Source organism: Alosa pseudoharengus, unplaced genomic scaffold (assembly GCF_046254945.1).
Source record: "Alosa pseudoharengus isolate Yale_2024_CS ecotype anadromous, Long Island Sound unplaced genomic scaffold, YU_APseudo_1.1 YU_APseudo_1.1_scf_3, whole genome shotgun sequence".
NCBI classification, from domain to species: Eukaryota; Metazoa; Chordata; class Actinopteri; order Clupeiformes; family Clupeidae; genus Alosa; species Alosa pseudoharengus.
Window position 1 is genome coordinate 27319922 of NW_027468718.1, and position 15810 is coordinate 27335731.

The 15810-nt window shown below is 43.7% G+C and overlaps 1 protein-coding gene across 4 annotated transcripts in view; it reads left to right on the forward strand.

The window, feature by feature from the left end:
• Window positions 1-587: 587 nt before the first annotated feature.
• myo1b (myosin IB) overlaps window positions 588-15810 on the forward strand; it is a 59991-nt gene continuing 44768 nt past the window's right edge. For all 4 annotated transcript variants that reach the window (XM_076263772.1, XM_076263768.1, XM_076263770.1 and 1 more), the window contains exons 1-3: window positions 588-816; window positions 10639-10782; window positions 14287-14402. In XM_076263772.1, the coding sequence (XP_076119887.1) occupies window positions 10648-10782; window positions 14287-14402 (251 nt within the window). In that variant the 5' untranslated portion in view covers window positions 588-816; window positions 10639-10647. The remainder of the gene's footprint in view (window positions 817-10638; window positions 10783-14286; window positions 14403-15810) is intronic.

The window sequence follows — 15810 nt, forward strand, 5'->3', positions numbered from 1 at the left end:
TGAACAACCATAACAATGCAAACCGTCCGATGTCCGCCATTTCTTTTTAAGCCACGCACTTCCGGGAAAAGTAACACATGTTCAAACCAGAACAAGCGTTACTGGTTGCATGGCAACTTTAACCACTAGAAAGCTTCACCATTCAATTAATAGGCTTAAAAAAATAAAATAAAATAAAAGGTGCGGGCGACGTATTCATAGTCCACGTTCAAATCTGAAATGCAGTTTTTTTTTCATGTAAATGTTACCATACAAATTTGACTGAATCAAATCAAAATCGTTGCCTATAGGCTTTGTTGAAAATCAGTTGCCTAGACTTAGGCTAAATGAAGACTGCATCGTGGCAGAAATATGATACTCTTATTCACACGTGGGAATGTTAACCTGGAGCGTCCAGTTGTTTCTTGCTATATTACTTTAAAACGCACGGGGGAGACGTGTGCCCATATTTGAGCGTTGAAGTGAAGCATCGTGTCGGAGAGGGGTCATGGGCGTACGTTGTGTGTGTGTGAAAGAGAGACAGAGAGAGAGAGAGGTGATTAACATTGAAGTGCATTGAGCAGTAGAATCAGTGCTGTAGCCACTCCCTGATCCGTGGACCCCGCTGTCGCGACCGCTTCGCTGCTTCACTGAGTGCCTGGAGAGCTGGGCGGTAGACGCGTCCTGGACTGGTTCATTCAAAGTGGAGGAATAGCCCTCAGTTCACGCCGGGGAAGGGATAAAGGAATCATAGCCTAACTTTTTTCAAAGTGACATCTGGAAACTACATTAATTCTCAAGAGTGGATTGAAGGAGGGAGTTATTTGTACACACAAGGTATGTTGCACAGCATACAAGTTTTGAGATGCTGTCTGTCTGTCAGCCATGGAATAAGCCATCAAATAGCCCTAACAGTTCACACATCACTTCATTTGTAGGATAGGTCTACGGGTTTGTAAAAAAATGTTGTCTTGGTTCATGCTGAATTGTTAACTATAACTTGGAAACAACGTCATTTGGCAAGATTAAAGTCACCGATGCACCAGGGACATTTGCAAACAGTCTCTCAAGTAGCCAACTAACTTTTGGTGCAGGGGTAAAGATCTCAATATCAAACCGAAATCAGAATAGCATAACGCAAAGTAAATTAAAGCCAATACAACACCAGGCAAGTAGTTCACTGTAGGCCTGCTGGTTGTTTAGAACAAAACTTTTGCAGCTTAGGCAATAGGATTTCTTTCGAATTTGGCAAATTGTGAAAATGCATTAGTTGGGTAGGTTAAGGGAGGATGGTCTATAGGCTACTGTAAATGAACAGGGACATCTGTATCACAGCTTGACCATTGTAATCCAACGGGGAGACTTCTTTGTCTGAGACCAGCGTTCCTAAACCATTCAGTGGAAACTTAACAAATCCATGCGTAAATTCATGCACATGGCAGCTTCCTATGCTTGAAACCCGACAACACCTAATATCTTCCCTTGACAAACGTAAGTCTGATAGACTTTTTTGATTGTAACAAAAGTAACGTTATCATACCCATTGCACTCCCCTTCCCACAGCCAACTGGCCACCGCAAAGAGAATGGACACTGAATGGTATTACTGACTATCCCGACCGAAACCTGTAATGTGTATTTTGTGAATGCTGTGCAAGACATTAACTGGCAAATTCATAGACGAATACGCAAACAGATGTGCTTTCATTGTGTTCGCTCTCATAGCGGAATACATAAGACATAGTGGAAATACCATGAACCGTATGCTATGTTATGCTCTTGCAGTTTTATCAACAGACTTCAGAAATCAAACAAAATGTATTCATGTAGAGTCTCCAAGCATCCTCTAACTTTACGTTTGACTACTTAGAAAAAAATAAAACGGCTTAGGCATACAGATTTTTAAGAGTATGGAACGAGAACTTAATTCTATTAGGCTACAGAGGAAATTAGGCTACAAAGGTGTGAGGGGGTTGGCCGAGCGTTTTCCATAGAAATTATAAATGCGATATTTAGTCATAGCCTGCTACATAGGCTACATGAGACTCGACGCACATTTGACTGTCAACGATACGACTAGCATTTGAATATTTTTTCCCAGGGAAATATAACCTAATTTGCATCGTAACATAGGACAGCGGTTCTAGTTTAAATACTTTCGACGAACAAACTCTCAAGCGTTTTTAGAAGCAAAACATTTTAAGTAGCCTATGCTGGGTCAGTGTAGCCTATTCTTTACCCACGAGAGTATGGGTTTCCATGCCACAGGGACTTTGATGACTGAAACTCTAGGCCTACTCAGCAAAGTCCAAGCAGAAACACAAAAATGGGTTAGGCATGCATATTTAATACATTTCAAGCCTCAGTATGAATCTTCTACGCATTTCTCTGTTATCTGAATGACAAGGTATGGACATGCATATTGATAAGGATATCACTACATTGCAAATGATTCATCTATGACAAATCACCATATCTATGTTTGAATGCATTTGATCCATTGTACGTATGCATATTTCAGTGTATTTTGCCCCACTCCTAAAGAAGAGAAATTCTTGTAACATTGGCTACTTTTAGATGTTTGTGCAATCATATAGTAAATATCACCAATCTGCCTCAGCTTGCCCAATAGTTTGGGGAAAGTCCACCGGTGCAGCCAGCTGAGTGTTTGCATAGTTTGTGTTATCAAAGGTAGCCACTTTACTATGGCGCTGGCTCACTGTCATTATGCCAGTCTAAGCACAGACATAATCTTCACTTTTTGTTGCACCTTTGTAAGGAAGGGATGATGAAACTAGCCACAAATTTCCAGATTTTTAGTCTTGGTGCAACCCACTCAGGGCAACAGTTCTTGTCAGTTTATTACTGTAGGGTAGTTTCTGGTAGAAACCAATAAAATTACCAATTGTTTAAGAGAAGGCTTATTTCATTTCATGTTCCTGAATTGCAAGTTGGCTGTACACTGTTTAGTCATTGAGGCTGGCTGAGGAAAAATATATGTGAGAAGTGATTGTCAGCATTTCAGAATCACAGCCTGGGATTTCATAAAGATGCATATGGTATTATCATCAATCAGCTTTTAGACAAACTCTGCCCACTTACTGGGAGTGGGGGTTAGATGGTTGCCACTTTGTAGATTAAAGAAGGGTCTGTTTGACAAAATTATGTCTTAGTATTGTATGAAACTTGATGTTGTACGTTGATGTTGTATGTTTTTGCCATTGGTTTTCCAGAAATCTTACCAGACTTCTCTGAGAGTTGACTTATCAGACTTCTCTGAGAGTATCAAAACATTGTTAAGTCCTATCCCTCCCATGTTCCATGTGCTCATAATCAAGAGTGTTCACTGCCAGAGAACCTCTTCATTGTGGGCAGGTAAAAAAGAAACAGGAGTGCACTGGGCTTTCTGTTTCTAGTTAAGTGCGGTATGCACATGCACTTTACGTGGGCAACGTGAGTCAGTGTGGGTTGCATCATGCTCTGGGCACATCCATGAGTGTGCCCACCCAACTCCCACTACGGGCTGCACTCAAGTATGGTTTGCTTTCAACAAAAGCACTTAAAAAGCACACAATGCATGAAGAAGATGCATATAGATATAATTCAATTTCACTGAAATTCCAATGTGGGCACGTTGCCTGTGTCACCCATTACTGGCAAAGATGCTGCATCAGGTACTACATTGTATGGTATTGTACGTAGGATTGTGTGTCCAAACTGTTGGTCTTTTCTTTCATGAGGTCTTACCGCACAGGTATGTCTCACTTGAACACTGACACAGCTTGAGTTCAGTGGAAACAGGTAAACAGGACAAGAGAAAAAAATCTCCTAAGTCGATGGATGATCATGTTTTCTGAATAGTAGCACAGCTCACCACAGCACAACCTCCTATTACCCCCCGTATGCAGTCAGAATACACTCTGGAGTGGCCTCCAAGGTCCTGAGATGTCTAGCAGAACAGTCTGGCGACACTAAGTGAGACGGCCCTCCTGGGAGCGTGTAGCAGTGTAGTGCATGCACACCATCGCTCACTCGCTCTCGTCCAGCACCTCAGAGCTCTGGGGGCAACACACAGGGAGGTGTGTGTGTGTGTGTATGTGTGTGTGTGGCTGGGTGGGAGGAGTGAGTATTAGCTCCACAGGGGATAAATGCATCAGTAATGGGGAAGCACATGGCTGGCCAACAGTCACTGTAAACATGGGCTCTGCGCCAGGAGGAGCAAGTTGTGTCCAGGGATTAATCCAGCTTTTTACCCGAGTGCCCCCCAAAATGTTGTCAAGAGGGGAGATTTGGCTGCTTTGTCAGGTGGCCCTTTGCATTGTGCATTGCACTCTTCCATTATTGGGGCTGTCATATTGTGAACAACTTTGACAAGAGCAAGCCTTTCAAAGTAAAAGCCAGATTGTGAATCCCACACTGATCAATCATTGTATCACACTCCGAGGCAGACAGGCAATCCAGGTGAACCCCATTAATCACAGTGACGCTGCACAGATGTCAGACTACAAATACAAAAGCTGTCATCCCAACTCTTGGGACTCAACTCTTCTCATAGATTACACTAGTCTGTGAGGAGGGCAGACTGCCTGTGCCCTTTAAAATGTCAACGTGTTTGACCCAGTGTACACACTGTTCTTTCAGATAATATCAGTTGAAAGGAATGCAGCAATGAGCATCTGGCTTTTTTGCCGTTAGGATTTTAGAAATTAGAGACATATTTTAGGGAACAGTTCAGTGAACTTCAGAATGTTTTTGCCTTGTTTTTGCATTTCCATTATGAACGGCAAGGAATTTGCTTGCAGCTAGACAAACCAAAGCCAAATAAGTGCTTTGCCTTTTTTCTGGCAAATGCAATACATTAGTGTTATGCTCACTTTGATTAATGTGATGGGACATTGGTAAAACTCCCCACTGTAGTAAATAAATGATGACCGATATCTGCTAGTGTAATCCAAAAATGTCCAAGATGCCAAAAGCACATGAGGTGATCCTCATATTCATCTGACTTTAGCTTTACTTTGCTTTAGCTTTACTTCTGGGCCATTGTCTTCCTCACTTACATGATTACTAGACCAATGTATGTTTAGAGGCAAGGGATTTTTCCAGAGTTTTAAAAAATACTTTAGTAGTGCATAAGTCAAGCCAAGTTGAGATCACATAGTGCTGTGGAAAAGTCCATCTCTCAAGGGTTTACCTTGGCACTCAGACATGCAGTGCCTCAGCGTTTTAGGCCATGCCAAGCCCCAAGATTCTGAAAAAAAAACTCCCACTCTGGCTGTAACTATGTAAAGCTCCTGTCCTGCTGTTCGATGTGGACTCATCTTAATGTGCATGAGTGGGGTTGTCATTTAGCCATGTGCAGCCTGCTTGGCTCTGCTTATGGGGATTTGCACTTCATTACATCCTATAATGGACTTTAATGTCATTATTTTTACTGTCATGCACAGCAAAGGCAGACTTTTGTGTGCTTTACAACTCTGCTTTGCACGTGAAGCGGTGATTTGTATATTTGTGTCTGTTGCATTTAGACTTTAATCCCAAAACATTATTCCAAAGTTAAATCCACTCTCTGTCGAAAGGCGAAAAACACAAATCATTTGAATCAGATTGTTCTATGCACTTTGGCGCCACACCATCAGACAGAGGTCCCCCCCCCCCCCCCCCCACACACACACACACATACACAAACACACACAGCTTTGGATGTTGGAGTAAGAGTACATTCTCCACTGTTTGAAGTGTGACCTGCCTTAGGCTGAGACAAGGGAATTAGTATGATGGAAAAAAAATACTCATGGCACCAGTCCAGGGAATCTAAATGACATATATTCCATAGCTGTGGAAATAGCTAAAATCAAGGGGCCATGGTCAGTTCTAAAGGTGTAGAGGTTCTATAGTGAGATACTGTGTGAAGTGACCACAGGTCATGCTTGGTATGCGTTCATCATTAATCTTCTATGTGCATTTAGAGGAGTCATTTGTTTTGAGGACAACATTTTTAAAAATAGCTCTGGTAATCAGTTGAGTTATTTTTAATTATTTTTAAGCATGCTTGTTTATGTACATTTAGTACATTTGATTAAGGGAATAGGATGTGAATATTGGCAGTAACATCATGGCTTGCAGGTGGTTTCTGCTTGTACAAACCATAGGCAAGAGAGGTCAAATATCTTATGGTCTGATGCTAAGTGTTGTCAAGTAAAATGAGTAACACATTCTGTTAGCATGTAGCTTAGTCAGCTAGACAGTCATTGGAATGATTTATAGGTTAGCATGTACCAGATTACAGTAGATTATTGGTAGCTTTCATTCCTTTGAATATGTTTTAAATATGTTTTCAGGGCTTACACCTGTTTATCCTGAGTAATGTGGAACGATTTCTAATTTATGCTTCTATGATGTACTCTCCTTAGTCATGTAGAGGAATGAATTCTACCCATGAATTTGTACCCCCTGATATTTTTGATTGGATGGTGCCGGTAGATTGGTCCCACACTATGATAATGCTGCAGCTTTTGTAGTCATCCAGCCAGCTCTTCCACACATGAAACAAGACTGCACGATAACCCACATACTCTGAGCTTTTTGTAAAAGTGTTGAGTTGGACACAATACCAACATGACCTGGTATTCAACTTAGCTTTTATCGGTAAAAGCCAAATCAGTATATTTGCTGTCTCCCTGCAAATTGTAAAAATCGACTTGAGATGAATAGATATGTAATGGTCAAAACGGAGCTGAAAGAACCACTGAAACAGAAAAAGATCAGTGAAAAGGAGCTGTCAAAGCCTCGGCCACAGTTACACTGAGAGCTTCATCTTTCACCAGTGGTTCACTGGTGCAGGGAAAGTGAAAAAAGCTAAATGAGGCCGGACTGTGAAGACTGTACTACCTCCTGCCAACTGGGTTTATCTGCCCATAATGTAGAATCCTCGAGGAGAGTGCTGAAGAACGCTGGAAAAGGGATAGAGAGGATTTTGTTGCTTGACCGCATTCTGTGGGTTGCTATGCACCCTAGAAAATAAGCATTGGAATTGTTTCCTCGACATGGGAGGTGGATTTGGGAGCCCGTGCAACCCCCCCCCCCCCCCCAGCATGGGAGCACCATGAAATGAGATCCTCTTCCCATCACAATAGTACAATAGTCAGTCTAGTACAGTAGTGCTAAAGAGTGGAGCGACAGATCAGGTTTGTGCTAACAAGGCTGAGAGAAGTGACAAACTATGAGTTCACACAGAAAGATCAACGATAAGACGAATCCCCTCTCAGGTGATAATAGTTAATAGGACCTGACTGGTCCTCCAACAAGACAATGATTAACTAAATGAATTGTAGACCTCAAGGTCATTTGTAAACTGATATGCAAATCTGCAGGTCTCTCCAAAATCCCCATCGTGCATTGGACATTAGTCATGAGTTATTGTTTGCGATAGTGTTGTCACGATACCAAAATTATGACTTCGATACGATACCTGCCATAAATATCACGATGCTCGATACAAAAACGATACTACGGCGAAATCCTAAGATATCTGGAGAAGAAAGGACTCATACCTCCTCCAAGTGTATTGAGTCATTTGTGTTAAATTTGGTGCACTTTTGTAGGTCAATTCTGGGTTCTAAACTTCCTACATAATTATTTTTTTTTATAGTCAGTAAAATAGTAGGCCTACTTTGTGTGATTAAGTCCTTTATTGTTTGTTATAGTTCATTTACATTGTGTTGTGTTTTGGCAATAAAGTAGCTTTAAATAGCCAAACTAACTAAATTACTGCATGCAAATCACTGAATGCTATGCAGAGGGGCCTAATCTTTAGGCCATCTGATGTACAGTATACCCTAGGCTACCCTAGGCCTTCCCGTGTTCATGGGATTTCTTTGACAGTTGCAAAGGGGAAAATGTGAGGATAGTCTTCTTTGCGCCCAGTGTACAAGTACGACGTTCCAACCACTCAGGTCTTCGTCAGATAGGCCTACACCATTACCTGTTGCAATATATCTGTGTGCATTCCTACATTACGTCTATTCCTTTGATAACATGATTTGCTACCACGTATAAGCCGCTATTATTAGGACTCAACACGCTTTGGTGGTATTATGCTGGGCTTTAATTAGCGCATTTGGGTAGCCTATCCTACATCTGGACAATAATTATTGAACAAATTGCAGTCTACATGCTATGACAAATATTACCAGTAGTAGGCTACTGACCGAACATGAAATAGATAGTTTACAAGTTATGGTAATGTTATTCTGGCGTAAACATTGCGCTTTCATCACGTTAGCACCCTATGATTACAGCTCGTTATGTCTCGTCAAAATGATTACAGCTCGTTATGTCTCGTCAAAATTCATGGATGAAGGAATTTATCCCGCTTTATCCCAGATAACCATACTCGTTTTCGCTAGACTAAAACATAAGAAAAGAACTTGGCACTAACCATGTAGTCGTGTTCTCTATAGCATATTCGTTAACCTGTCGTTCTTTGAACTCTTCAAACTCCATGCGTAGCCTACTGCTTTTAAATGACTTTGTGTACCTGATGGCTTGCCTTCACTATTCGCGATGTATCCGAAATAGTTGCAGATTTCACTGCACCTTTTGTTTTATCCTCAAGGCCTAGAACCAAAGATTCTAGAACTGTTCTAGAATCTTTGCCTAGAACTGTCGACAAAGAACTATGTTGACGTTGGCTGCGCACTCACTCACTCAGAGCTGCCTGCTTGACACGCCCACTTGCCTAGATGCGTGCAAGGAGCATTGAGAGCAGCAGTTCACACAGACACAGAACGTTATTATTTTAATAAAGTATCGATTCTAAAAACGTCTGAAATCGTATCATTTTTTGCGTGAAGGCATCGCGATACCTTTTTAGTATCGATACACCGTGCAACACTAGTTTGCGACTTGCAATCCTTAACCAGAATGTAGTCAAAATGCATTAAAGGCATTAGTTTAGGTTCAGTGGAGAAAGATTGACAATAGTAAATGGAACACACTTTTAAATCAGCAATTACATAACAGATTTGGTAAAAGAACAGTGTTTCCCACAGAATTGAATTATATTTGTGGTGGTAGGTGAAGGGTGGGGGTGGGTGTTGAGCAAACATTCTGTGTTTGAGTCAATAAAATGAATAGCCTATAGTTATACTTTCCTTGCACGAGAAGTTGATCTAGAAGTAACTGTCACGTTATAGTGTGCTAACCTCGATAACCCAACAGTATTTTAACGTTAGCGTAGGGATACTGCTTTTTATATGCTTGCACATAACTTAATTAGAGACAGAGAGAGATTAAATGAAAGGATTTCATCCCATATAAGTAGTACAACATAGAAAATCATTGTGTGGACTGTGGAGATCAATGTTGATATTGTGGTTGGCCGCCACAAATACAGTAAGTCAATGTATGGGTAAACACTGAAGAATTCTGGCAGAGGGTTCTTCTATTTGAGCGATATCCTGTTGCCTATTTTTAGTCGTATCTTTGGTTGGGGTAATCAGTGTGCTGATGGCCATGGGCGGGGGGTGTCTGCGCACCTTAGTGCTCCAGCTGCATGGTATCAGGGCCTGACGTGTCCAAGTCACGGCTCTGAACTCGGTGCACTGGGATTCCAGCCTCCTCCTCCTCCCTGGCTGATCCTGTGGTGTAACCCCTCCATTCCACTGACCTCAGCCAAGTTGTGATGGCTTTGTGTATAAATGCTTGTCTGTGGGAACATTGGTGTTTTACGCCCGCCCCGGCAGGGGGGCTGAGACGTTTGTGTTACTTGTAGCCAATTTGTTTACAAGTTGGCCTATTACTGATGTCATTCCACCAGCGGAGAGTACAGCATTCTATTGTGGTTGTTTTCCGCTGATGTACTGTAGAAGGGGAGGACAGGGAGGTGGAGGCCGACAATGGGGATTGAGCATGTCACATCGGGCTGGCCCCACTGTTTTAACAGTGCACAAGGGCTTTGGGGTGCAGTAAAGCCCGGTATCAGGGTGGTGAATGTGGCCGAGGCCTCCTTTTATCTGTGGGGCTATAGCCCCTGGATTAGTGCCCAAAGGAGACGTGCGAAGAGGGGGAAAATTTGCCACTACCAGCAGTGTCTTTGTGTCCAGCCCTCTGTCCTTTAACCACCCCCTGTCAGGTCTCAGTCCCTTGCACAAATATATTCAAATGTAAGTGGAGGGTATCAGATGTCATGGCAAACATCAGCATTAGAATCATATGCAGAAGCGCTGTGTATGTTCAGCAGACTGACGAAGTGGGGGAAAGAGAAGTTCACATTGAGGGGTGAACTTGTGGAAGCCAAGGAAACAAGCCAAGGTCAAGAACAGGCTTCTTCCATTGCATAATGCCCTAAGGAATTTCTCATATCCGTGGTGCTCTGAGCAGATTGGACGAGCCGGGTCCAAACTGTTCCCTCTGCTCAGAACCACTGTGGAGCAAATGCACCACCACCAGAGTTTATTTGAGTTGCCTATGTTTAGAGCTGTGTGCTATTGGTTGATCAGAGCTCCTCTAGGGATGAAACCTTTGTGTATTTCACTGAAATAAATGTATAAATGTTCTGGAAACAGTTGTTTCCTTTACTGGAATGAGGGTAATAGGGTAACCACAGCAGACAGCACAAGTGTCTGATCAGACTATATTTTGTGTTTTCTCTCTGCAGGGGGGGATTATGTCCAAGATGGAGGTGAAGACATCACTTCTCGACAATATGATAGGGGTGGGGGACATGGTCCTCCTGGAGCCCCTGACAGAAGACTCCTTCATCGACAACTTACGGAAGCGCTTTGACCACAATGAGATCTATGTAAGTCACACCAGCCTTTTCACAATGCCACAATGCCGCACCCATGAACTACCTGCTGCATTCAGATATTCACTTTCACTGCACACCCACTGTTCTCTCTGAACTGGACACCTTCATTCACACAATTCAGTTCATTTTTGGATGGTCAGTGACCATCATCTGTGATTGTTAGTGCCATATTAAAAAACGCCTGAAACAACCACGCCCCAATGTTCTCTGAAAATCGGAAAGGTTGATTGATCTGACTGAAACTGAACTGAAATATACTGTGGACTTGTGAGTGAAATGCACAACAAAATAGATGTAGATTATTGAAGACTTTAGATATGACCTTTAACACCATAAGTATGAAACCAGCATTTGTTTCCTTGCCTAGTCTGCCTCATGCACTTACCCACATGGCTTTATCCCACTAAATTCAGAACTCCCTTGTGTCAAGTTATGTTTACAGAACATTTTTGTTTGCAAGAGCAATCAGTCAGTCAAACAGGCATAATTCCGTGACGTATCATTGTCAGTCCCTTGGCATTTTCTTCCACTCAAGTCCTCTTGCAGAAGCGGTGGCATGCGAAACGGACCGCGCAGAAAACCCGTTCAATAAATCAGGTCACCCAGGAATGTGCATGATGTTTCAAATGAGGTGGAAGATCCAGAGCGCTGCTCTGGAAGATGAGGCAGTGACTTAGGCCCACCACCAGCACCCATCCACCCTCCACCCCCCCCACACACACACACACTCTGCCTCCACCCTCTCCGCAGGCAGAAAATGATGGCCTTCACTCTCTGTCCCGGGGCACTCATGGGCTCCCAGACTGCAGTGCGCTCAACGGGGCCGTTGCCCAAGCCTCAGCTTTGGAGAGCGCTCCTTCCTCTGTGCTTAATAAGGCAGACGCCTGGGGATGAGGTCATTTGTGGTAGCCCAGGGACCGCTCCTTCCACTTGGCCTTATAGAATCCAGAACTCACGACTTGTCAGGTTCTTCGCCAGCCTTGCATGACCGCTTTAGTGCAGTACACAGCTCTGGCTAACTCATGTCATATATGTTATTCACGGATTGGGATAAATGCAGAGACCAAATTTCCCTCACGGGATCAAAAGAGTATATATACTTATACTTATACTATATCTTCATTGCCATGACACCGTAAGTGGTAGTTCTAAAGCGAGATATCATGCAGCAGGCAGGTTTTTGCTTGTTTATAGTTTTATGTAGCATTTTGTCTTATGCAACAGTTTATACTGAGAGGTAAGAGCTCTATGTAACTCTGCTACTGATAAAACAATAACGGCAAGCCAGTGGTAAAGAAAGTTGCTTCAAAATAGAGCTTGAAATAATTTACCGTCTTCCTCCCATCCTTTCAGAATTGCAGCATGTTAAAAATACTGCCGTGTAATAATACATATCGGGATGATGAAGCAGGACTCCCAAACTCGTCCCGTCCTTTACTTGAATGTGTAGGCTTGACCTTTAACGTAATTGTTCAACCAGAGGCCTTGTAAAAACTAATGATATCTCATTCACACAAATAAGAGTAGTAGTTAAATAAAGCTTAGGCCATCTCAACCTGTAATTTGTGTTAGGTGTAGAGGAGTTACCTTGACTGTCTGGAAAACTATTTTGTGTCTGCAGACAAGCTTGTGTGGTGTATGGTAGCAGCTCATAGCTGGGCGGTCCCAAGCAGGCAGGTGAAGCACAGGCTTGGTCTCTAATTAAAGCACACGGGGAGGAGCGCACCAACATAGATATCTGCGGGTGTGTGCTTTTTTTCCCACTTTTCCAGAACCAGTATTTAAATGCTATTCTTCTGATATTTTAGTACCAAGATACTTTGCATGCTCATACTGTTTCTGTGTGCATGTTAGGGCTTCTCAGGCATAACTGATGAAGAATACATTAAAGTGGCAGTAAACCAGTATGAAGCATCCTAATTCTGGATTTCACCTGAACCATTGACTAGGGCATAGCATGTATTGTCTACTCTGTGTACTTAATACCGGTCTTAATCTTCAACTTGGATCAGTACAGCGGAAGTTGGAAGTGTTTCAATATTCGCCGATACTCCATATCACCAACATGATAAACGTTATCAACTCCAATCACTGACATATCATATTTATGCTCAGTTACGAAACGGTTACGGTAGTGGTTACGCCTTACAAAATTCCCACACACACCCTTTGGTCTGCCCTTTGGCTTTGTGCTGTTGATATAGGCACATAGTAAGAGGCTCTGCCTACTGGAGAGCTCATATCATGTTTACACAACACACGCCTGCCTCTTTCTGTGATGTCCAGATGGGACGAGTTCCTCACCTCACTGCTTGTTTCACACTACTATCTGAAGCAGTCAGGTTTAGAAGCAGAAAATGACTTTGCCATTATGGACAGCATACAAGTGTGTGTGTTTGTGTGTCGCTGTGTAGTCCTTTTATTGTTTCCTTCTGGAGTTGGCCAGAAAGAGGAAATCACTTTAAACTGCGTAATTTCTTGCGTACGTGTAGGGAGCGGGCAGTGCATCTGGCAAGCTGTCCCTTTATTTGTTTTTCGTCTCTGCATTTTAACAGGTTCCATTATACCTCCCATATACTTTGGACAATGGGCAGTGGGCCAGGCCCTGTTACCATGGAGAAGGCCTGGTCCTCCATTTGAGAGCTTTATGCAACAGTCAAACACAATGAGAGCTGGATGGGGTCAAAGATTGTCTTTGTGAAGAAGCTTCAGATGGTGACAATGCCTTCCTCTTTCCTCCTTTGCTTTCAAGACGCATACTCAACATCTCAGATGTGAAAAATAAAAAGCATCAACACTGATGGCTTTTGGCACCTTAACAGAGGAAATGGGTACTGCTGAGTGGCTTTGCAAAATAAAAAATGTATCTCTACTCAATAATGCTTTTCACAGTTCAGGACCAACACACAGGCAGTGTGGCCTTGAACATTGGAGTCACACACAAGCATGAGCTCTGCAGTCTTGAAAGCAAAGGTAGCACTCAAGGTGCAGAGGTCCTGTCTTGGCTGACATCCATAGCCCAAATGGATGGACAGCACTCCATAGCCACGGCTTTCCATTCGGAATTCTGCACATTTTTCTTTTGTTTTTGCACCTCCTCGTGCACTCTGGCCCCCGCGTGCCTGAACAATGCCCCTGGAATTCCCAGCTGGAAAGTGCCGACTGAGGCAGGGTTCAGCTCACCTCGGCGCACAGCTGTTGCCCCACGGCGGGGACGCGCCTGTGTGATTGTTTGTGGAACATGTGGTGCTTCTCTGTGGCTACAGAAGGCAACAGGGGGTTGTCAGAACAATTCAATTCACACCGCCATGACAGTAGGATTTCAGAGAACGGCTTAGAAGCAGGTGCACGTTCTATTGTGTGCAGCAAAGTAGGAGTGGAAAGATGTCTATTTATTTATGAAAATTATTTTTATTCATGCAACTGTACACACTGTATACGCTTGATTTTCATCTCTCTCTCTCTCTCTCTCTCTCTCTCTCTCTCTGTTTGCAGACCTACATTGGCAGTGTGGTTATCTCCATGAACCCTTACAAGCACCTCTCCATCTACACAGCAGACAAGGTGGAGGAGTACCGCAACAGGAACTTCTACGAGCTCAGCCCCCACATGTAAGTCCCAGGCCACGGCCACTGAGAGCGATGGCTGTACAGGTTCCCCGCAGGACGCATCATAAATCTGCTGGCCCAGCGTCTTTTCAGTAGAAATGCAGAGAAAGTCTGTTTTACTGGTTGCCATCTGCAGAGAATTTGAGGACACATATTTATAAACATGACGGCCAACCAACACAACAAATGTGATGATCAACAGACTAAATAAAGCATGGTTTATTTTTTCTTTGGCATTCCACAACCCTACACACGACTTATGTTGACATTAAGTGTAACCATGGCTGGCTAAAGACCACCCAACACCTTATACATGTCTGCATCCTGAAAGGAGTAGGAGTTACGAAATGCTGCAACATTTAGGTGTTCAAATGGCATCCATTACAAACGCTCAAATGCTGTAGAATCATGCTTTTAGTAAGTGTGAAGCCTGTGCATCTGTTTTCTTCACGTCAGGGCCACATAAGCCTCCATGTTCTGGCCTGGGCAGATGAAATAATCACCAGTAATGGGCCCCATGGCTTGAGAGGATCCGACCACATAGACCCCTCCTCCCCTTGAGTCTGCACGCAGCATGGGGGGGGGGGGTCAGGACTTTCGGCCTCTGTCAGTGTCCTGCCACACGCGAGTAAAGTGGCCATCTGTCTCCCCACAGCACTGCCAGCCGGCCGGCCAGTCTGCCAGAGTCAAACAAAAGAGCTCTGCTCGGCCCAATTAGCCAGCACACTCGCGTGGCAATCAGTGGACGACACACCAGCACTGTGGGACACCAGTAGCCTGGACCCGGCCAGCCCCGCAGAGACACAAGCGGAGGGCTTTGTAAAGTGCCGGGCCAGAACTGAGCAGTCTGGTACCTGGCCAAGGCCTCCATGCAGCTCTGGAGTCTAGTTCACTCTCCCACCCTTTCCATCACAACCAGGCAGATGTGTTCAGACAGCTGTTTTCTCCTTTCTTTTTGGAGCACGTTTAAGGAAGTAGATCATTTTTTTTATTTACTTTCAACTTTCCAAGCTTTGTCCTGGATGTCCATGATCCCACAATGTGTTCATTAGGTCTTTCCCAAAGGGGTTTCCCTCACGCTGTTGTCGTGTTTGCCATCCCCATCTTGTTGTTGTGTTTAGACAGTTTCCATTTCTTTGGCTAATGTCAGGATCAACCCCCCCCCCCCCCTCCTCCCTCTCTCACACACAAAAATATCTGATCAGAGGCCAGTGGGGGCCAGTCCAGGGCAGCTGCTTTGGCCATCACGCCTGAGAAGCTGAACATTCAGCTGCGGATGGAATGATGACCGAAGATCTGGGCTTACAGGCCCACCGGGACCTCACATTCCTCAGGCCAGGGACCGACTGCAGCATCTGAGCCCGTTTACAGCCAACGTTATAAAGTTATGAAGTTTTGCAGTCATCACCTC